The sequence below is a fragment of the Mytilus edulis genome, chromosome 4 (genome assembly GCF_963676685.1).
Source record: "Mytilus edulis chromosome 4, xbMytEdul2.2, whole genome shotgun sequence".
NCBI classification, from domain to species: domain Eukaryota; kingdom Metazoa; phylum Mollusca; class Bivalvia; order Mytilida; family Mytilidae; genus Mytilus; species Mytilus edulis.
The window spans coordinates 54,941,037-54,966,567 of record NC_092347.1 but is presented as its reverse complement, the minus strand read 5'-3'; the positions used below and the strand labels follow the sequence as shown (position 1 = coordinate 54,966,567).

At 31.5% G+C, this 25,531-nt stretch overlaps 1 protein-coding gene across 13 annotated transcripts; it reads left to right on the top strand.

The window, feature by feature from the left end:
• Positions 1-247: 247 nt before the first annotated feature.
• LOC139519965 (uncharacterized) lies at positions 248-24,977 on the top strand. Of its 13 annotated transcripts, none has more exons than XM_071312284.1 (9): positions 320-601; positions 14,767-14,913; positions 16,808-16,852; positions 17,987-18,019; positions 19,858-19,998; positions 20,434-20,587; positions 22,172-22,452; positions 23,062-23,247; positions 24,062-24,977. In XM_071312284.1, the coding sequence occupies exons 2-9, from the start codon at positions 14,818-14,820 to the stop codon at positions 24,155-24,157; spliced, it is 1,032 nt and encodes a 343-aa protein (XP_071168385.1). In that variant the 5' UTR covers positions 320-601; positions 14,767-14,817; the 3' UTR covers positions 24,158-24,977. The 13 variants fall into 13 exon arrangements, with proteins under 13 accessions (XP_071168388.1, XP_071168385.1, XP_071168392.1 ...); XM_071312285.1 differs by lacking the exon at positions 320-601 and adding an exon at positions 6,102-6,188; XM_071312283.1 differs by lacking the exon at positions 320-601 and adding an exon at positions 8,659-8,764.
• The last annotated feature ends 554 nt before the right edge of the window (positions 24,978-25,531 follow it).

Genomic DNA, 25,531 nt, shown 5'->3' with positions numbered 1-25,531 from the left:
TTCTATTTTCTTGTTTATATTTACTGTTTTAGTTAAGCCTATTTGAACATTTTAATAACTTCATATTATCAAGTATCAACTAAACAATGCAAATACCTCTTTGTTTATCTGTTGTTAATTTCGGATCGATCAATCAATTGTGAAAGTAAACAAATAAATTTAATCAAATCGTATTTCAGACAGGTAAAAAATAGCGCACCCCGTGACATACCCGTTCAAAAGATTTCAAAACGTTTGCATTTATTCCATTGTAGTAAAATAAATCTATAGAACACGTTAAATAGTTTCCGTAAGTGAGAGTATTTTGACTGCTCGCTTCACACGACTGAATCACTATGAGTAAACAACACACGATAGTACTGTCAATGTATTGATATCTCCGTTGCGAAGGAAAGCAATATACAACATTTTCATATATCACACTTCAACTGGCGCACCGATTTCTGTCCGAAGAGCTTTCTAAATCTAATTATCTCAAGTTATAATTGATATGAAATTCATACACAAAAATTAAAAGAATTAAAGATTAGAGACGGAATAATCTACACCTAAACATAGGTTAGGTATTTAAAGATCAAGGGATTTATGCATAAAAATAAAGGTAAGTCAAGTTTGAACTGATATTAAAACATTATTTTTATGAAATATTCAAAACATACCCGTTACATTTCAAAATCTGATTTTTGTTAACATAACTGTTTCCTAAAGATTGTGTTTGAAATAGATGTTTGCTAAATTCTGTAAATGTATGAAAATATGTTTACACATGCCTATGGATAATTAAAAAAAGAATCAATTTAAAAAGTCAAAATATGATAGATATACAGGTAAATTCTAATATTAGTTTTCCTTTAAAATAAACATGAATTTCAAACAAAAAATTAATGTTCCGGAAACATGGAAATGATTTGTTTTTGTCAGGGTGTCATAATAATAACACAATCTTTTTGAGTCATCAGAAAGAGAACTATATATATATTCCTTTTGTGTAAGTTTCTCCAACTACTGTTCTAATTATGCGAATTTTTACATGAAGGGAAAAGTTTCAATTAAAAACAAAACTTTTGGCAGTGGTTTGATTTCTCATTTTTGCATCGAAAAATTTTTTGGGTGACAATTCTTTATATCTTTGTGAAACTTTGTGAAACAAACAAGTGAGGTCTTGATACATTTTCTAGAAACAAATTGATCCCTGACAATACACTTAAATGTCGGCAAATCTTCAATATCTTTAGATTATTTGTACATTTCTTTCTACTTAAGGGTCTTATATATTGGCTTCAAAGTATGAATACGACAGTTGTTTATGTGCTTTGTGGTCTTTGGTTATCGTTTTTCTATAGCATACTTTATCAGAATGTGTCATAAGGTTAAGTCTCGTCGATTTAATAAATTTGTAAATATCTCAGTATCTCTGTATGTGTTTGTTTCTTTTCTTAATTCGAGGCTAAGTTTTGCATGTTTCTAATTCAACTTGTGACCTTCTTGCAAAATTATATCTCGTTTAGACAAATAATCGGACGATGAAATTCAGGAAATGTCTAATGTTTACATCTTTAAAACCGTTTCTATAAACTAATACTATAAACTTAATTATTAGTACATTTTATATATGACATCCAATTATTCTCTATTCTTTACATTTTATCCATTTTTCCAAATTTGTTTTTCCATTCTTTTATCTACTTTTAACACTTAGTCCGTAATCTATAAACTCCATGCATCAAGACCCTCGATCATATATAAAAGATACATGCATCTAACAAACATTAATGTAATGATGTAACAGATATTTTTACCCGGATGCCTCCGGGTGCGAGAATTTCTCGTTGCATTGAAGACCTTCTGCTGTTGTCTTCTCTATGGTCGGGTTGTTGTCTCTATGGCACATTCCCCATTTCCATTCTCAATTTTATTTTCAATTAAAAAACACCGAGAGTAGTATTCTATTAAATGTTGGAATTGAACTGTAAATCATTTTCATTTTGAATTTATGTCTTTTTTCTTTTAAAGTAGAGTAATGCATGTAATGTCAGAGTTGTTAAATTCACCTCTACATTACAATTCTATAACATGTATGTGTTAATCCACAAACAATTAGTTCTTCAAAGAGTTATTGCCAATAATATCCATACCAAACACGTTTAATTTAAATTTTACAGCTATCATATGGCTGACTTTTTCATGAAAGTGGGACTACATGCATCAAATAACCATCAACCTAACTCTAGTCAGCACGTAATTACCACCTGCAAACTTTGATCTCTACCTGACAAAATTTAATCAAAAATAATTTCTGAGACAAGTGCACCATGCATCCACACGACTTTGTACTGTTATTTTGTTGATTAATGTATGCCTTCAACCCCATTGGGATATAAATGTGCATTTATTCAATCAACTTAATATAAAGCTAAAATACGAGATTGTGTCATTCCATTTTAAGAATAATGTTTGCTTTGCCTTTTTGCGTTATATGAGGGATTTTCGTCATGCAATTTTGTGTTAAAGAGAATTTTGAATACCAGTATTACTTATTATAACTTTTACTTATACATTTTGTCATAAGTTTCTGTTGTTTTTCTTACTGATATATATCGTGTCTACTTCTAGAACGATGGTTAATTTTTACAAATTGTAGACTTGTGTCATTAGCACTCATACCACATCTTGTATCTATATCCTGAATTATACACATAGCAACCTTCAACATGACAATTTTTAACCAGTATTTAAAGTTTCTGGTCCAGAAGTCCCCTACTCATACAAATAAGAACTGTAGTTTTCAAAAATAAAACTTAACTAGGCTGAAACTACTAAATACATTAACCCCCAAAAGAGTGATGCATGTTCATTCACAAGCAGATAAGGATTTTTTTGACTCAGAAAAAGTTTCATTCAAGTGAATTCATTTGAAGGGTTTATGTTTCATGGTTTCTAAATGTGAGTTGATGAATTGATGGTGTGACAAAAAAAGAACAAGTTTCCCTTCAATAGATTTCGTAGTCCCACTTTCTAATTCTTCTTCTCATCTTCATTCTAAATTTCACAGTATCAAGATTGGTTTGTGAAGGTTCCAGAAATATTGGTGTTTTCGAACATATTACTAAATCGTATAATTTTTTTTAAAATATAACCAATCCGAACCATAATTAGTCCTATATAAGGGACGATGGTAATATATACAGGTGCAGATCCAGGATGTCCCTCACATAACGAAAATCATGTAATAAAGATAAAACTACTGCCAATTTTCGATATTCCAATTCTCCGGCAGGACCACTCTCTCTTAAAAATAAAATCCCGGATCCACGCTTGCAAAACATAGATTATGACAACAATTTTCCACATTCAAAAAATGTGTCGCTTCATGCTTGTGGTAATATTTAAGTAGATTATAAATGAAAACTTTGTCCTTTGTTACTTTATTTGCCAATAATTGGATCAAAATAAGTTGGATAATAGACATAATTGTTTACATTTTATCTGAACTACGATTATTACCATCATGGGGTAGCTTAACTACCCAAGTCAGGCCAGATTAAATTGCTGATAAAGTACCAAAATTTAAATACAAAATTAGATATAAAATGTTTTCTTTGACAGGTATCACTGTGTCTCTCTACAAAGAAAATTAAAATCGAATTTTGTTTTATATATTAAACCATAAAGAGAGGCCTCAGTTTAAAAAAGACTTGTAAAGTAGAAAATATACCACCGTTAATTTTCTTATTAGTGCAGGCTATGCGTGTTTATTTTTACACTTCAGCTATGTTTTTGGCATTTGTATTTGTATCAAAAACCATATTTTAGTCTGAAGTCTAGATACAGTATGCCTATCTTTCGTGGGAACCTTGCTTGACAATCAAACAGAATATCATTATCAAAGAGCTACAATTTTGTATCAGTATTGGGTTGTCAATATCTTGTCTCAATCTCATCAGGACTCACCGATTTTATGAACTTTTCCGCTCTCGGTAAGTTGCAGATAATAATAAAATGCATTTTCGAAGATCCTCGAAGATCGCTTTCAGAAAAGCATTTTCTCAATTGTTTGTGTTTGGTTTATTGAATTTAGTTTTTGAAATAGAAATAGGATATGACTATCTTTTCGAAATGGTTGGCAGTGGAACAGGGGTTGCCTTCCATAGCACCATGATTCGTATCTATTAAGCATAACAACCCTGTCGAAAGTTCTGCAAACCCTTATTGATATAATTATTCATATTAATCTTGTTTATACTTTCGGAAGATCACTTTTTTTATTATGACTTTCGAAAGAGCACTTTGTTTATACTTTCGGAAGCTTTGTTTATACGTTCGAAAGCACACTTTGTTTATACTTTAGGAAGTTTATACTTTCGGAAGCTCACTTTGTTTATACATTCGGAAGCTCACTGTGTTAATACGTTCGGAAGCTCACTTTGTTTATACTTATGAGAGCTCAAATTATCGTTGAAATTTTTTATCTGATACCGAAATAATGTACAACTTTTTGATAAAGGTTGGTATTTGAACAGTACTTGAATCGTTAATATAATCTAAATTGTACTTCAAATATGATTTATTAAGGCGTGGTGTGCAATTTGTAAAATATAATAAATGTTTGTATTAACTACCGTTGTGTTTGTTGAATTTGGCTCCATTGGGAAAAAGTCATTTCATTCTAATTTTCAAAACCGATTTCACCTTCATTTATTTCAATTCAACTCTTTTTGATGTAGATTTACGTCATATCAATACTCCTTCAAAATTCAAATTCATTTACATATTATAAAATGAGCAAATGATTTATACCAAAGAATTTTTAAACTAGTACTTAAATACAAAATACAAGAAAGGCAAAATAAAAAAAGGCAATCAGATTATGATCATCAATACGCGCATTAAACATTTATTAAAAGTTATTATATTTCATTGGTTTACATTTAAAAACCAGATTAGAACAAATCATGCAGTATTTTTTCAACTTTTAAACCATAAATTTAGCTCTTAAACAATTTTATTGTCAATATACAAAGAATGCAGAGCCAAAACTTGTTATGTTTAGTTTGATTAATTCTTTTTGCTAAACGTACAGTGGCAAATATTTCATGCATGTTCAGGACAAATTATTTTTAGTACATTGCTTTTTTTGTTTGTGATTTTCACTAATATCCCGGCCAATATTAAACATGAGAATAATTATAATATACTTCGTTCTTGTTTTAAATAGTAGTATTGCATGAGAAAAAATTATTAATAAAATATGTTTACAAATAGGATTACTGTACATTCGAAACTGACTTACATTTATGTTTTCAATAACACGGTTGATATATCTTATCACCCAAGCCCCTTAACAAACAGAGCTCTTTTGAACAAAGGATTTATGTAAAGTGGCCTATGATTTCTGATATTCTAATAAAAGTTTTAATATTTACACAAGTAATGAAATTCCACTAGAAATCCCAATGAAAACATCTATCGATTTCCAGCTATTCCATTAATCAATTTACAACGGTATTTCAACAGCTTTAGATACATTGTAACTAAAACAAATTTTAAAATATGCCTTTGTAAATTTTTAAACGGAACAGATTATAATATTTGGAATTATATTAGATCACTTAAAGTGAGAGTATATTTTTTTATGTTAATGGCTTAAATTATCCTAAAACCTCTAAAAAGTACTTTGTTTTGAAAAAATAACAAAAGTTTAATAAAACAGAATCAATTCTCATACTTCAACAAAGTTAAGGTCATATTTGCTTTTAGAGAAACCATTTAATCAACGAGTTAAGATATTCATTGAAATATCACAAACATAAATTGGGTATCGATTGGTTATTTGTATGCGTCCTTTCCATTCAACTGTGATCCCATACAACTGAACATGACAATTATTAAAAATATTTTGAATATCCCATAATAGTAGTGACAGATAAAAATGAATGTTTCTTCGTTTCTATTTATTAAAGTATAAATTAAATTGCTATCTGCATTTAAATCTTAACACTATTGAACTTTCACGTTAAACTGAAAAGAGCTGAAGTGTTATCAAGTTTTAACATTTAACTTAAGATCTGAATGTATAATGTATAGTTTGTATGTTCAATTTGTCTTGGATTAATACAACATCTATCACAGTTTTTGACATATTGAAAGAGGAATACTTTCTATGGCGATATTTTTCTGTTAACTTAGAGGTATTGTAGATATTGTGTATGTATGTCCTATTATTTCAACGAAGAGTTACTAAATAATATGCTACATGTATAAGGCTTAAACAAAAATACTGATTATTGCAACGTTGACTTTGTCAACATTTATAAAACGTGTATATGTGTAGTTGTATACTTTTTCATTGTCATACTCTGTAATAGCTGTGGTTACTTTTGTTTTCCTTAGCTTGAGATTTTGGAAACATGGTCATCCTAGGAGTACCAAGTACAGGGAATGACAGATATATACTTTCAAGGGGTTGGGTCTCTATGCAATTTTTTTTTTAGGTATATGCACACAATGTAGATATTCAAACTATTTCCAGGGATATGACACTGTTGTTAGGTAAAATCCGAATTTGAATTTAGTATGCTTATGCTTTAAAGATAACAGTTCTTCCAAAATGCAAAATAAACATTACAAAAATCCCCATTTATCTTAAACATAAATCAGGAAGGATGAAAGGCATTGCTTTAAAGAAATATTTGTTTAATGCGGGGTTCACACATTGCCGATTATTGCTCCCGTTTGAGATCAGACAGCGATACGACACGAAAAGTGAAAAAGTCGGATTAGTATCCTCAATTATCTGGAATGTCCTATTATTGTCTGAACGCAGTCGTTTTAGTCGTTTTGGTCGGGAAGGGTCCGAATAGTTCGGCAAAGCACCCCGATAGTTAGGTGCGTCCCGTAACATTCGGGGAAACTCAGCCGATTTTGTCTAGTCGGATTACAATCGTGCCTATGTCGTGACAGATTCTGCTGTATCGGATCGAATTCCTAACAATGTTCTGTGTATTCGGGACGGTGTCCTGTGGAACGGTAATGATCTGGAGAAGTCCCGACAATAACAGAATACAATACGACTGAGACCAGACAAAGCCGTTTGCAATGCGATAGAACGGACCGTGATAGGATTACGTTCCGACAGTACCTGATCATCCCGATTATGCCGACAGTTTTCGAACGGATAACTTCCGTCAGCGTCGGTTCACTGTCTTGTCACTATCTGATCTCTGTCGGATTACATTCGGTAGAATCGGGACTCAGTCGTGACAGACTCGGTCGAATTTTACCTGGCGAAAGATACAAATCGAATTTCCATCCACGATTCACAGGATCTTGATCAGACTTTTGACAAATTTTAATCGGGAATGGTCCTGTCAAGGACGGCAGTAAAAATCGTGAATGTGTGACCCCAGCTAAAAGAGCAGATTATGATACAAGAAAATTGGTAAATCATCAAAAATGAGGAAAACAAAATGACCTAAACACAAGGACCAATCCATCTGGAAAATCTTAAACTTGAGAACTTTAAACAGGCAATGCAGATAACACTTGAAACTAGCAGAATATGTTTATAACATTTACTTTGACAACTAAACGTACAGCTTCTGAGTTTGACTGTCCCTTGGTATCTTTCGTCCCTCTTTTCTGACGAGGACAGCTGTAATCAATAACAGTTCCACTGTGTTTAGAGCTATTGTCTTAGGTTTTTTTTGTTTCGTTTAATAACTGTTACTGTTGTTGACATATAAACTAAATTCTTATTTGATTAAGATCAATGAACTAAAAGCTTTCGGCCTTTCTATACAAAGAGCTACCCAGCTTTCTATACTCGACACTAAATCCTTCATAAATCCTTCCTGGTTTTGTGTAGTGAAAGCTATCAAGCTTACTATACTGAGTAACTGTCCTGTTTTATGTATAGTTTAAATTAACCTGCATCATATCCTCAGAAACGCCCGACTTACTTTGCTAAGATGTAACTGGTTTCGCTGTACCGAAAAAATACCTGGCTTCACTGAAGTACTGGATTTTTGTGTTTCATAAATATCTTTGTTGCACTTTTGTTTGTTGTAATTAAAATTACTCGACCTTCAGCAGTTTTCCGAGTATCCTTGTGAATTATCCAGCTTCCTGTACTAGGAGCTATCCTGCGTCCTACACTTAAACTAACAGCTTTAAAATGCTCTAAAAGCCGATATCCTCTTTTATGAGCGGTGACCTACGTACCGACTTCTTAAATTCGTACCTAGTTTCCTGTACAGGTTGCCGCTTTGTACTGATAACTGCCTTAGGTCCTGAACTAATTGTTTTCACGAGCTTCCTATCTCTCGTACTGAGAGCTATACGCGGATTCTACTAATTAAAGCTATAGCCCTACATTGGTTACTCTCCTTCTTTTGTTTGATATATTTGTGAATAATGATATTTGCTTACATAGCTTATATAGCTTACAGGACGTCAGATACAATACATTCACAGTTTCTGTGTATTTCCGATTAATTACAAATGTTTCAATACTGTGACAAAAAAAAAATATAAAGAAAAATATTTCACTAACAAGTACGAACCAAAATTGAATATTAACAAAAACAAAATAAAATTCAAAAACAAAATAACGTTATTTTCAATTTAATTTTAATTACCTTCATTGTTCTATTGCACGACGTTCAGTATCAATCGATTACGTCATGCACTGAAGTAACTACGGACAACAATGAAACTGGAAGGAGAACATTTTTTTCGATAAGGTTGGGTGTTTAGTCTATTAAAAGTAAGTATTGAGTTTGGGTGCCAAATGCTGTGCTTATTCCCAATTTAGGCTATAAAAACCTTTATATTATTTTCTTTATATGAGGATATGTAAGTTTTCATATTTGATATACTTAGTATGTTATTTTAACATTTTTTTGTAGAATTGAAAGTTAATGAAGCGAGCATCTCAGTTTATTATAGAACCTTTAAATGTATTTGGGTGTGAAAACGGAAGTCTTTTTCGTTCTAATTTGTTTAAATGTTGTGGAAATTGTTTCCTTCCATGCTTTTTGTTTATGAAAGGTAACAATGATATTCAACAATTAAAACAGTTTAATATTGAAGTGCTATTTCATACTAGTAAATGCAAAAGAAATCTGATGTTCAGTACTTGTCGTTTCAAACGACAAGTACTGAACATCAGATTTCTTTTGCTTTGGTTGTGTGCTTCATAAGTGTTTCTCGTTTCTCGTTTTTTTTTATATATATAGTTTAGACCGTTGATTATTCCGTTTGAATTGTTTTACACTAGTATTTTTTGGGACACTTTATAACTTGCTGTTCGGTGTTACCAAAGTTCTGATTGACAGCGTTAGATTATAAGAACATCTTAAGGCTACCGATTTTAAAAGTTAATTCCCAGTTAACTTATTCATACATGTGTGTTCTTACTTGTCATAATCAGATTATCATTTTACATTTATTCTTCAAAATTCTAAAAATAGCATTATACTCTTTGACAGCGAACAATATCAATCAGATTAATTGTTATTTGTTATTATGTTTATTATTCAGCAGATTCAAAGGTGTGTAAATAAAATTGAAAATGAAATTGAGGAATGCGTCAAAGAGACAACGTTTATAATGTTCGAGAATTAGATTGGACTCAGGTTTTTGCACTGAACACAGTCCGTCCGAAAAAAAATCCATGCTGAATTATTAAACTATTCATCGCGAATTCCAGGGTCTCGAGTAGTTTGCGGACTCAGTCAATCACCCAGCCTGTCATTGCCATTCATAGTATGCATGTGTTGTGTGACCAGGCCCACCACACAGTTTCAGTAAAAAAAATACCATTCAGTCAGGCTCAAGTTACACAATTTCTACAATTTACAACTTTTTCCCATTGACACTTGATTAAATCGTTATTGTGATACTAGTATATTGTGAATAATACAAAAACAATCACAGTAGTTGTCGTTTGTTGATGTGGTTCATAAGTGTTTCTCGTTTTTCGTTTTTATATAGATTTGACCGTTGGTTTTCCCGTTTGAATGGTTTTACATCAGTTATTATGGGGCCATTTATATCATGTTATTCGGTGTGAGCCAAGGCTCCGTGTTGGAAGACTGTTATTAACAGTTCTCTGGAACTTTATATTCTCAAGCTATAAGACAAAACATTAAAAAAAATTGTAAAATTCGTCATTTAAGCTCAACATCTACAAGAAGGTATATGATAGTTTTGATATAAATATCAACATTCTTTAAATTTTAGTTCTGATCAGATTTTCTCTTTTTATCGGTTGTCAATACAAGAGAAAACCTCGTATTTTATTCCTGTGCTTTATTTTAAGCCATGTAAACAATGTTGGTTGGCACCCAGGTTCATCAGACTTATTTTAATTCAGACAAGATACCTCAATGATAACTTTGATAAATTCTGGTTCAGTAGTTTAAAAGATGAGAATATTTTTGTCAAAGTGAACAGACTACAACGACGAACGAATGACGTCAAGTGACGAAATAGCTCGACAGGTCAGGTGAGCTATATAAAAAAGAACAGGAATACAAACTTAAAGGAACTCATCACTCATAAATGTAAAAAAAAAAAATGGTTCTCTCTGTAAGCATTCATACTTGAACATAGTTTTTTTTTAAATTCTACGTCAAACACATACAAACAAATAGCATTAAGTTTTTAGTATTACTAGGAATCTTATTAAGTTAAAGACCTGCAATAATCACAGATATTCAGTGTTAAGTTGTCATGGTCCTAATGAACGACTACAATTGATACAAAAACCCGATATAAACTGCATCACACAGAATTATATGTTAGGGATAATAAAATCAATGGTATTATTACCATGGTACCCAATAAACAAATGCTTTTCTTAACACTTGTTTTATGATGCATCAAGAAAAAAAAGTAGATTAATGAAAGTGTGCCGTTGATCGTTTTTTGATAATGAATTTTGCTGGCATGTATTAAAAGGGATATAAAACAAACTTTTGTGAAGAAACCTTGAACTATAAACTATATACACTGAATGCTCACATACGTTTCCTTTATGTTTAACGAAGCCACCTCCCAACATTAAACCATTTCTCTTTTATGTAAATAATGTTTAACTTGAATATCAATTATAAACATTAACGAAAAACCTTATTCTGATATAAAATTATAAAACAAACTTATTATAAAAAGAGTATAAAACCATGCTCATATAATATATACTAGAACCGCGGGCATATACAGCTTGTGAACTGTTGTAGGACGATTTTTTCTAAAAGATATTATGTATGGAGAATTTCATAAAAGGTATCAAAAGCCCTCTCCTTTTTTCCAAAGTCCGATATTTGTTTCCTTTCTGTTAAATTAAATTATTTTCATGTTTCTGGCCTCAGACCAAAACAAAAATGACCTCAGGCCACAATTATTCTTCTCCTTTGCTACAATGCTTCTTTTGGTAAAAGTCAAATCAAATTAAAAATTTGCCCCGTTTCAAACATGAAATAAATGTAACTGCTTATATATAGACCATTATTAGTCGAATAAAATATGCTTCTAGGACAATCCATCAGTCCCTTTTCTTTCTCTATATATTAAAGTAGTATAATCGTAGTTTACATGTAATAGTTGTGATTCTTGCTATCTAAACACCATGATATGGAGAACGCTTTGAATGGCTTATTCATTTTTCATTTTTGTTGTCTATCATACGATTAGTTGTACTGTACTTGTGTCACATGTTTTACTTATTTTAATATATATGCAACTGGTATGACCCCTTAGATAGTAAACGTTAACATTTCAAAGAAAACAGTAGACAGAATACAGAGAGTCTCTATATATTGAAGTAGTATAATCGTAGTTTACATGTAGATAAACGCGAAAAATAATTGTCCTCTATAAGGAGGTATAATAGTTGTGGTTCTTGCGATTTAAACACCATGATATTGAGAACGCTCTGATTGGCTTATTTATTTTTCATTTTTGTTATCTATCATACGATTGGTTGTATTTGTGCATGTTTCAAACCGGAAGTCTTATCTATGACTAAAATTCAGTCTGATGACGGAATCATATCTGGGCTCCTTTTTTTTGTCGTTTTTCTCCCAAAATGACTCAATCTGAATAATCATAAGAATGGATGGCAAATGCGACTATGCATGTTACCTATAGGACATAGAGGCATGATGATTGATTTACCGTGGAAGGAAGAGAGGTCTTCTCGTTTAATAGTATAGGTGTCGATTCTCTATGGGTTATTCTCACTGTTGAAGGTCGCCTATTATTGCTCATATCCATTAAGTTTCAACTTTTTTTAAACACAATAAAATTGTCGGCTAATTAAACGTATGCAGTTTGTTTTTAAATCACTATTATCTTGAATATGCATGAAATATTTGCCACTGAACGTTAAGCAACTAAAAATCAATCAATCAATCTCACTTCCGTTGACACCTTACGACATCCAATACTGGTCTTAGTTACACAATAAATTGTTTCCCCTTTTCAATTCAGCCTGTTGCTGTTATCAATTTTGAATGTAGTAAGGATAGCTATATTAGCAAACACCTCGATTTAAATGCACCTCTTCCTTGGAACTTCCGATGGCTAAATAAGAAGAAAACTACACTCATTATCTGTATTCACAAAATTATGATAGTTCTTTTAAGTTCGGAAAATAACGAATATTTAATTTATATCTTTTATCAGTATACAACCAACTATTATCTTCATTCAGACATTCTGATGAACTTAAAAAAAAAAAGATCGAAATAAACTTATATTTTTGTACCTTCAGGTGAAGCACGATTTTCACTAATTGTGGATTCTTTGGTCTTCTTCTTTTTTTTTATCTAAAATATGAAACCATGTCGTCATGGTGAAATTAACATTTTATTCATTTGCACCCGGATATTTAATTAAACATAAAGACGAAATTAATTGTACACATGTGAGACTTGAATTCCTTTCATCGGGATAATAACAAACATCAATATTCATCACTTGTTTGGATATCTCTTTTCTTTATCAATCATCGTAATACCTTTGAGGTCTACAGTCAACATTAAATAGAATAGAGCTTGTAGGCAATACCAAAAAACGTCAATATTGTATAATCATTTTCTAAAACGATATTCTTTTAATAAAAAGATAATATTGCTGAAATTAATTAGGCAGAAAATATTGTGACATTGATAGAAAATAGCATGGATGGTATAGATCACACATTTTTCACGCGAAAACCAATTAGGTAATAATAGGGTAATGCTTAAAGTACCATATATAAAGTATTCTTAAATGTTTTACGGAATATTGAAAATTAATATTTAGAGGACAAGGTACGATAAGGCCTGTTTTTGGCCCCCCTTTTTTCTCATTTTTCAAATTTTGTTTTTGAAAGCTACTTATTATGTTAAAATATTCCTAAATTCTTTGTTAGTTTGTTAGGATGAACTTCAAAACCACTAATTATAGCAACTGGGTGAGCTGAGGGGGTAAACTTTCTGTTATTATTCAAATATTGTAATTATTATTCACTTTTCAGGTATTTTGTACAACATTTTTTTAGTTTTTAAGTGCCTGCGCCAACGTGACCCAGGACTTTTTTTATTCCAATGTCATTAGCACTGTTTTTGCTGTCTAAATCGACATAATTTTCTCTGGGTCACGTAGGCGCACTCTATTAAATTTTAAGAAACAATGACCAAAAATCGTTATTTTTCCTTTTTTTGCGTTTTTGGTGCCCTTTATCCCCTAACCTCACTCATTTTGTGAAATTAATTGTTTTGAAGTTCAGCCAAACAAACTTCAAACCTACGGGAATGTTTTAACGTGATAAGTAGCTTTCCAATTTGAAAAATGAGAAAATGGGGGGCCAAAAACTGGCCTTATCGTACCTTGTCCTTTTTTCTAGTAGGCAAACAAATATGCTTTTTTGCAACGGTGTCATAATCCACCACCACAAAGGCAAAACGATTTTCGGTGCCATTGTTGTTAATACTTCTTTGTTGACATGATTAATTACTGATATGGTCATATTTCTAAATAAACTGCTAACAAAACTTTGAGATGTCTAACAGCTAAAGGATTGTTTCCCCGGGAATAAATTCTCATATACTGAATTTTGCAAAAACTTTCGTTATTTTGGGGTTCTTAATCTCCACCAACTTCGTACTTCATTTGTTTTTTTGTTGTTTTAGTTTCGTTATTCGAGGAACAGTAATGAGTCTTTTTCAGACGTAACGTGTGTGTAAAATATAAGCCTGGTAATGAATATTTTGTGAACCAAATAAAACAATTCTGATACTCCTGAGAAAGCATCGAGATTTAGATGCTATTTGAGACAAAAAAAGTATTTATTTGAAATAAAAGATAACGATAATTACTGTTTGTTGATCTCAAACAGTAGTCCTCTTCTTAAGTTGGATAACAATCAGTCTAGCTCCGTTCGGCGTTTGTGTGATACCTGTATAGTTTTTTTCTCTATCTCGTGGTGTTTGTATTTAAAATGAATTCAGGACTTATGCATATTGGTTAACTACTCAGGCATATTATATGCACTTTCATAGTTTCAATCAGAAATCTATTTCCTATTTTTCATGTAGACAGCTCTAGATTTAAAATTCAGTGGCGGATAATGAGGGTCTTATGCAACGCAACACCAAAATACATGTAAAAAGTTATTTTGAACAATATTTCTTTTCTTTACTTTGACTTCCACATCTTCATTACTTTTTTCCCGAATGGATGATGCATTGTTGAACATTTAATACTTTAATTTTGCAGAACTATGGTCCCATAAGAACTGTTTGTAGTAGTGTGTAAATCAACAAAACCATGGGATGTGGTGATTCTAAATCTTCATCTGGGCAAACTCCAAGAGGAGGACAACCGCAACAACAACAACAACGAGCACCTAATAAGTTTGATAGGGTGAGTTTTCCCCCACAGTAGTATTTTGTTAAATGTAAAGTGTTCAGTATTGTAAGTAAATGCTTGGATGGTCCCCAAAGTTTATATTGTTTACTATCACTGGGTCGGTAGGTTAAAAAAAGGGGGGGGGGGTATATTTAATTAACACTTTTATCATTGAGTCTATAGGTGAGATATTGTGTTCTTTTTTATCCGATTTAATCGTTGATGGCTAAAAATGAGATAGGCCGAGCGACGGATATTAACACACATACTTTTTATTTGGTGGTATTGCACTTTATGGGGAGGGGCACAGTAGTAATTTAACGTTACGTATCAATCTTAAGCTAGTCAATATAATCACAATATCGAATCAAGCTATTCAGAGATTCTATATGAAAAGATTAAGCTACGACGTATAGGCCATAGAGTATACAAATTGAAACAATTATCATTCTGCTTTGATGTATTCTGTTTCAATGAAAATGAAAGAAAGACATTAAAAAAAACAATAATTGACTCATTAAAAATCTTTTTAGTCTTTTAAAAATTAATAAGGTTATTAACAAGAAACTATTTCAGCTTTTTGATCTTTTGAAAAATTAATATGGTGTTACAAAAAAGAAATTATAACACCGAATGTATTGAATTTTCTCCACACTACAGAGAGTAAGTCGAAAAGTATTGATCCACCCACCCCTAGATTTCCTGTATGGAGACAAATTGTATAATATAATGTAAAATTAAACGATATTTTTCATTTTAAATAAAATTTATGCATACAAACTCTTCACATCAAAAGGAAAACGACGAAGAAAATATGAGTACAACAGAAGGACAAACGGAGAACAAGAACATAACTCAGGTTATAAATTAGATTATCGTAGGTGAGGTTAACGGGTCTCCGTAGATTTAGAGACCAAGGATTTTAGCAGCATTTTCTCATATAAGAATCCTTTGTTAGACTACTGACCGACCTTAAATATTGGTGCAGTGGTTTTGTGCATTATTATTTTGTTATCATTATTTGGCTTAAATCATTTTACTAGATTATTAATTTGATTTTGATTGAATTCTTGATATGATTTAATTGTTAAATGAGTAGTGTAGTTTCCAGTGGGATACCATATTTGCGTAACGCAAGCTCCTGAAGCTTATATTTCAGACGGTAAAAGGCCTGGATGCTTCATACCCTTTATACATAGTCCTGATGTTGTGGAGTTTTCGTCTAGCCTTGAAATCATTTTCATGGCTCAGCGATTGCTAGAGTAGTATGATAACTATATTTGCTAAATTTGATCTTTTTACGGTCTTCGTTTTCATCAGACATAGTTCACCTGACCTTGACATTACTTTAGGTTTTCGGGGTCAAGTCTATATCTAGGGTAACACGTTTGGGTATAAGCATTTATCATCTATATTTGGTGTATGAAACGATTATCAGTCTTAGATGGTTCATCTGATCTTGACGGCATTTTCTTGGTTCGCTTGTCCGATTGTTCCCCTTTTTATTGTTTTTTTTTATCAATGTCAAATTTTCATTGTCAGGTCCGTCTTGAGATTCTAATAATGTATAGTTCAACACTTCCATCTGACCTGACTTCATTTACATAGATCGCAGATAGTTTTCATTTCGTGGGATTCTTATAGAACACACGTTAACTTTTTAAGTATAAATTCAATCATAATCAGTAAAGCAGGGGAGACATGCAATCAAGTGCTGTTAATAATAGTTTCTGTGTCATTATTTTACTCAACCTCTTATCCATATTTGCATTTATGTAAACGAGAATGAAATTTAACGCGATTCGTGATTATGTGTGCAAGACCAAATGTAAAAACATAATAGATGATTATAGAATTTAGTAAACATGTGTATTGGTAGTGCTTTAACATAGTTATCGTATTAAATCAGCTTTCAGAAATAGACAGTCAGTCAACTAAAACTCAGAACAGTACGGTAAGATCCTGATCATCATTATGCATAACCCAAATCTTAGCTTTCCTTGTATAGATATATTTGGTTTATCGAGTATCAACGTTAACTAGTCTCTATATATATATATAGTTCATTGACTTTTTTCGTTGAAGACATTCACTGAGAAATAATGCTTTTAACATGTTTATTGCATACTTTTCGGTTCATATTTATTTATCCATTTAACACAATAATTCATAACAATTTTAAAAGTACATTAAAATAGACGGATTTTCACATATATGCAATTATTAGAACACAGAAAAATGACACAGATTTGTGGCGTACCATTTTTTTAATTAAAAAATCAAATGAAATAGCTTTTCAATTCTTTTTGTTTATTTATCGACAATTTTTGCTATAAAAAAGTTTACTCCGTGATATATGAACAATCCAATACTAGTATAGCCCCATTTAAATAAATACCAAAGGACCAGAGTCTCGATGAACCAAATAAAAATATGTGTATACATATACAAAATGTAATATGGGTATACATATACCAATTGACAATATATGAATCCTTTTCCCCCAATTGATTACCTTTCCATGCATGCTTATTTATGTTCTCTGCTTTTAACCAAGGTGTAGCGGTTGTAACGACTACAAATGTAGATATAATTTATATTTGCCTTTAAGTTCAATATGTACCTTTTTAATTTATTTAATTCAGTTACATTATAAATGAGAAATTTCATAGTTGCAAATTGAATAATAAATTCATATATGATAAGTAAGAACACTCTTACTTGTGCAAATGACCTCTTACTATCATCTCTGTAAAAGCTGTATCTTATGGAAAACTAACACATAGTCCACAATGCCTCTTTTCCACAGTAAAAACATATCAGCACGTGCATGTTACAAGCAACTTTTGGTGTACATTTTTATTACCTCTTACTATCTCTGTAAAACTTGTGTAATATGATAAGTTTATACAAAGTCCACAATGCCTCTTTTCCAGAGTAAAAATATCTGCACGTGCATGTTACAAGAAAACTTCTGGTGTACATTTTATCATTTGCATGGGCATAAGCGCATGCTACATTGTTTCTATTACCTGTATAATTAACTGTAATATGTAAGTCAATGTTATACTTTTGTTTATGTCAACAGGCCCTTTACGGGGGACGAGCTGCTGCTAAATGGGTAAAAATTTGTTTGAGAAAAAATCTTCTTTGTGTGTGTGTGTGGTTTCGGTCGTACAAATAAATTATACATGTTTAGCAACTATAACATAATTCTATTTACTAATGAGATATGTGTTCTCTTTATAAATATATATATATATGTATAATACTGTGTATGGTGGCAAGTGTCGGATATGTAAAACGTGTTTTTTTCTTTTATAATACGTGTAGGTTTTTCTTAGAAAAAAAGCCAGTCATTTCAAAGTTTCTCAAAATCAGTTACTTTAAAAAAAAAAAAAAAAAAAAAAAGAAGATAGAATCTAGATCAGTTTGTTGTAGACACAAGACAAACATATACATTTCTAAGTTAAAAAGATAAGTAAATATGGTATTATGGTTGCCAATGACACATTCTCCATCAGAAACCAAATGCCGTAGAAGTTCTAAAAAAGCTACATGTATTACAGTTATTACTCAACAGTTACTAGTAAATTTATACATTTAGAAGATATTATAAATTGGTAAGTTTGTACTTCTCGGACAAAGTTGACAATAATTTGTTTTGGCTTTGCATTTTAGTCCAATTTGGTCCCATATTATAGATCGTCCAATGTGCATACTTCCTTGGCTTACCAATTTTTAGATTTAAAACTTTTTAATGCAGGCAAGAACTATACAAATCCTTGATGCAGGTAAATTCAGATAAGAAATTCATACACTAAATTTATAAACTGTTATTTTCATTAACATTTTATGACAAAAAATAAATTTTACCTTCGTATGTACTTAAATATAATTTTGGGATGTAAACAATGATGAAGGTAACACAGACTTTGGAAAGTGGTCAAAGTAGCGCATGGATTATCTATTCACCATTATATAAGGGCCTGGATTGGTGGTCCCTAAAATATTTATTCTTTATTTTTTACCCCATTTTTCTCTATTCGATTATATTATTATAACATGCAACGTTTTCTTACTTAATTCGCGTATTCCCGACATTTTGGTGCCGTGACCAGGATGTCGGGAATAAATCTCTATCTTTAATATTCAAACATCCCATTATAATATATCCTTTATTATTACAAACACTTTATTCTAAACCTTTAGTCCATTATTCTCTATTTTGTAAACCCTACCAACATCCTCGTATATTGGCTCACTTTTATTTGAATATAGCGAACGTTTTGGTATATTCACTTACATACATCTTGATATTAAATACTAAAATTTGCATTTACTTTATACTGTCTTACTGGAGACTTTTTAACATAAAGAAGAAAAAAGAAAATAATAAGTCGCAATCTTACACATTCATATAGTTAAGCAGCTATAACCATTTATTTGAATACCAAACTTCATAGTTATATCAGTATGATTAGGTTTTTAACCAATATAAATTGTAGCATCTATATCATAAAAGAGTATAATATGGTAAATGGATATATTCGTTGCCTAATATTGGTTTGGGTATATTACGAGCATTGACTAAGATCTGTATATTGTAAGCAAAGAGGGGACAGTAATGTATTTTGTAAGTGAAACGGGGATACTGGTATCTGATCACATTATCGGTATATTTTAATCTTATCGAGCATAGTAAAGATGAATTTGTTTTCCTTTCAATTAAATGAGCTTTGTGTACGTTATTGGAGAGTTTTCACATACCATATTAATTTTGTAATTTTTCATAATTCATATATGCATAGTCAAGATATCAATTAGATATTGTGGTAGGATGTCATGTATAATGCTAATATGTATTTTTGAAACGACTGGATATTTTCAGTCAAATGACTACAAGATATGTTGTTATAATAAATAATACAATATTTAATTTTATATATACATTTACAGAAAAGAGCTGTAGCGGAGAAAAATGCGTCCGTCAAAGGTAGCCAAAACTCTACATCTGAGAAAGACGCTAGAAACAGAAATGCTAAGAAAGGGAAAAGAAACCAGGCTGTAAAGGAACCAGTCAACGAAAAGGGATACAAGGTATATATCATCTCGTTAAATATGCAACAATTTTGTTGTTTTCTCTCGTTGGTAATGTTAAAAGATAGTTTTGGTGAATTGTTTGCATTGAAAAAACAAGTGAATAGAGAATATAAAAACTCTTGAACATATTTACCTACTTTAGTATTCCAATACAAGTCTCATCCCATTGTTGTTTGATTAAATTTAATGTTGTCGAAACAAACGTCTGTCGTGTTTTTTGCAAGTATGATATGTTTGAAGTGTTCTTTACTTTAAAGGTTGTTGAATACAAGCAATCGTATCTAAGTGATCTCGCATCGCTCTCGTTCAACATACTAGAAAACGGAAGCGATGCGGGATTGGTTTTTAATTGGATTAGAATACTAGTCTCATTATAACATTGCCAGATATGGTATTCCTGATTTCTTTCACGATTGGTTTTCTTTATTTCAGAAAAGAATACGTGAAAATCTCCGACAAGCGGCAACAGGCTCAGATATTGAAGAAATCGAACACGCCATTGAATTGTTTGAGAAAAATAAACTAGAAGATAATGGTGATTTAGAGGATGCACAAGAACGATTAGAATTCTTATACTTGCGGAAAGGTAAATTGGTTGTCTATATAAAGTGTTTCTGATATAATTGAATATGAAATAGACATATTAGAAATGTACTTTATAAAGTGTGAAATATTTTTGTTGCCGTTTAGTCATTCGTGTACACTCCTTCAAAAGTAAAAAGGAAATAGCCAAGAACCTTCGTACTTATAAGAATGTATATATTTAGGGGTTGATAGGCGTTGTATATTTTTCTAATATTTTTGCGTTTGTTCTCTACACAAATTCGTGTTTTTCACGACTACCGGTTGAGTGGATATGCCTAAAATAAATAATATCTACATACGTCATGATTTGCCAGAATGAATATTCCTTGTCCTCAAGTCAGAAGTATTCACATTTATTGTATACTTTATCCTCAACCTATTACTGGGTATACAAAGGGTTTTGTAATCCCTATTGTTATTGAACTTTATTAACACTCTAGACAGTTTACACTGTAACAAGAGGCAAACAAATGATACAAATATTAAAACACTTATTTTGGTTATCGTGTTTCAACAAATTTATGTTGTCTGCGTTCGCGATTGGGATTGAAAGACAATGATTTTTTGCTATCATTTACTCTAAACTCTGATCTTTGGTCCCTATTGCATCGATCAATAAAAGGGTATGGTATCTGTTTTTTAAACCAAAAATTGTCTTTCCAAAATTATCGACGGATGTGAACCGACTTTTTTTTTTTTAAATATAAAAGGTCAAGACAGTACGATAGAAAAGGTAGATGTTTTTGTGGTTTTTTTTGTCTTCATACCTGCATTGGTATGTCTGTCAAGACCATATACAGAAACATATAACACGCTTCTATATATCTATATGTCTCCTTTGTACAGCATTATACTGCTTTAGTTGCCTTTGAAGTATTTCAGATTCGTAACGAGGAAGGAATTTTTCATAGTTCTAAAACATAAATATAGATTTGCATATTTAGCTTAACAGATTTATAAATTATGTAAGCGACTAACGACAGTTTCTTTTGATAATTTACTTTGTTCTTATTTAATCTGAAAAAATACAATGTGTGAAATTGAATAGATTGCATTTACCGGTAAAAAATCAAATTGTCACAGATATAAAATACAAAATGGAACGCGTAATATGATTCTATTCTTTAGAAATAACTTACTTTGTAAAAATAGTAAAATGTGGTATGATTGCCAATAAAACTCTCAACGAGAGACCGAAATTACGTAAAAGTTGGCAACTACTATATGTCACCGTACGGCCTTCAGCAATCAGCAAAACCAATACCGCATATCAAAATATTAAGGCCCCGAAATGACATCAGCTTTTTTACTAAGCACTTATAAGAAAATAACGAAAAATGCTCCCCCATATTTGGATTCTGCAATATTGAGATATAAAAAAGAAGATGTGGTATGATTGCCAATGAGACAACTCTTTACAAGAGACCAAAATGACAGAAATTAACAACTATAGGTCACCTTTCGGCCTTCAACAATGAGCATAGCCCATACAGCATAGTTCAATCATTATTTTGAATAGTTTTATACCAGTGAGTAAATATTTGAGAAATTTTAATTTTATTATATATTTTTTTTCATTTTGCAGAAATAAGAGACGCTATATTAAGAAGACATCCGGGAATTTTAGATAAAGCTATTGCAAATGTGCAGTCATCACAGTATCGTTCAGAACTAATGCATTATTTAGAAAATGCGAAGGCATTAAAGCTGCATTTAACAGAACTGAACCGTTTTAGTCATGATATTTTGAAAATGCAACAAGAAACAATATCAGAACTGCGTAGTTACATAAACCCACCTGCAGGGGTCAAAGAGGTCATGAAGAGCACATATTTGATTATTGGATATGAGGAGTCTAAATTAAAGGTAAATAATTGATGCTGATTAATCAGTCCAACATCCAGGATTCAAGTATACTGTGTCAAGGTTTATGGGGACAGTATAAAAACATATTGACTTAGGGGGTTTGAGGGAGGGGATAAGTATATTTGGATTGTATTTTAGTCTACTATATTTGAGACTGGCTATAGCTTTTGTTGATAGATCGAGGTGAGCGACACAGGCTCTCTCTCTCTTTTCATTCGTTATTATATACTTGGTAATAATAAGTTTTTCATATATGTTTTTGAAACATTTCTTCATAAGTGAAAATGGTGTAACAAATGACTAAACATGTGGTTCGTTTATTGTAGCCAAGTTTCCAGTGCTTTAGCACCAAATACGACTTATCTCTCGGTCTTTGATTGTAGTTCGTAACATGACGAGTGTAACAAGTGAAACAGTATCTTTTGTTAAATGGAGGGGTTGGGATTTTAAAATAAAATTGGATAAAGTGTTGAATGTTTTGTCCAGATAAATAGACTTTTCGGACAACAAAGCTCCTAAACTCTTAGTTAATTTATTTTCAGAATATACGAGTTATGAATTGGTTGTTTGGTTGCATTTTTTGGTATACAAAATTTTTTTTTTTTGCAGGAATGGGCTGATATACAAATTCTTCTAGGACGTCACGGAAGAGAAAAACTTCTTAGAGAGGTAGAAAAAGCAGACACTGTCAACTTAGATGAACATACATGCAAACGAGTAGAACAATTACAAAAAGATTTTACTATCGACGATATCAGGAGTGTGAGTAATGGTGCTGCAACCTTCTATTTATGGGTAAGTGTTAATTAGGAAGGAAACAAATTCTACCTTGTGAAAGCATAATAAGTGTGTACTCCTTGTGTCATAAAGACGATGCAGCTTTGTTTTAAAAGTGTGAATTGTAATTGTTAGCTTATTCACATTGATAATTTCAGGAATATTCGTTAGTTGTATTTTGTTTTTATCACGATGAGTACGCGTTTTTAAAAGTTTTACGATATCAACGAAACGGTCGGAAGATGCTTTGTGCGTGAGCATAGGAAATTGTATTGCAATTAGTGAAAACGTTAGTTAGGGTTTGGCAACTCTTATATATTCTGCTGCAAGCCAACTCTCAATTATTAATATATTATCAATCTAACATATGGTAATGTGAACCTAAAAATTAAAGTAATCACCATTGTATTGAATATTGTATGGGTAAGTTAATTGGTGCAACTGTTTCGCCGGTAATTGTTCAAATGTATATTAGCTTATCGTCGATATTGCTTGAGCCTACTTAAAGATAAGAACAATAGAATCTGTAGAAAGACTACACCACTTTCATATGCAATTTGTTCATGATAACGCCAAACAGAGGTAACTGTTAACGATTAATATGAAAGAATATCGTTTAAATGGTCCATCGTGGATTTATTTGAACTGCCAGTACGTATAACTAACATACGTCCTTGATCAAAGCAAGTGTCAAGATAAATAAAAACTATATATGTGTATGTGCATGGTCCAGATACTTTGAACTGATGTTTTATATCACCAATCCTGCTGTAGGAGCGGCATGCGAAAATTCGGTTTACAGTTCTCACAACTTCATCAATGTTAATTTCAGAATCAAAATATGTCAAGAAAATACAGTAAAGACAAACAAAGATCTGCAGGTTCCAATCCACCTCCAGCAGCCAACAGAAAGAAGAATAAAGGATAGATTAAGACATTTTATATATATTTATACTCATTTTGTCATTTGTATTTATATCATTATTTAAACTATTGCCAAGAAACTATAGATAGACGCCAAAACATATCTGTCTCATGTATTTGCAAGGTTCTTTTCTGCAAGGAAAAATTGATGTTCTTTTGCCAATTTCGATTGTTTTCGTATCAAAGGGATATAATCGGTGGATACCAAGGATGTGATCGAGTTTACGTTCCCTGAATCGAGTTGTGGTAATTTAAAACACATGATTCGTTTCGGAAGTTTAGGCAAAAAAAATCGAAAGTTGTATGTCATTAAGAAGAGAGGTATATATAAATAGATGAGAGGTTGTGGGCCAATTTTATTTCTATATAAAGAACTTAATTAGTTCTCAACAGAACCGTCACCTTTTTGTCACATCTACGCATGTCTGGGGTCATTGAAATAAATGTTAGGGTATCGTAGCTAGGAAAGTAACTAATAATATAATAATAGTTTATTTATTTAGCTTGTCTTTATTTGTGCCATTAATTGCAGTGCGAAGCTAGAGTGCCTGTAAAATACTTCTTATTCACTTACTTATTATTTTATATTTGTAAGCGCGAACTATAGGGCAATAAGATCAAGAAAGAAAATCACACGACTCGCACATGGAAAAGGTAGCACATGTTCTTTAGTTGAAACATAGACGCATTTTACACCCAATTTCTGTGAAAACAAAAATGTGATTTGTTAGTCTTTTTCATGTTATCTATGTTACGAAACTGTGAAATAATTAAAATCTGTAATATTTTGTGTATTTAAAACAAAAATAAAAATTTGCATCTTGTGTGGCCTAGTTGTTTTGTCACTGTCATGGTTAAACAGTAATTTCTTATATCAATAAGGGATAAGCAATAAGGGATGGCATACATATATACATTGTTGACTTGCATGTACTAGTACTATTTGGTTAGAGTCGCCATGGTACATTTTAAGTTCCATTGGCATGATATACATGATAACATTAGAAAACCATTAGCTTTATTATGTGTTGCCCATTCGAGCTGGACTAACAAACATTGTTTTTAAACTGAAAATTCAATTTATATTCAGCCTTCATATGGTATATAAATTGTGCTTTGGTTCAAAATGTGTGAAAGGTTTTCTTACGAAAGCTTCTTGTAGGTTTTCCTCACTGTGTTCTATAATCAACGATTACAGACATCTTGGAATTTAGATCGATACGAGAACGAGCTGTGAAATATAAACACCGTAAGATGGTGCCAAGGGAACATCACCATATAAAAATGGAAAATTAACAATAGGGAACGAAAAATCGTCCCTTTTATCGTAAATTTTATTGTGGAGTTTCCCGTTTAAAATCGAAATATCTAAATCCAG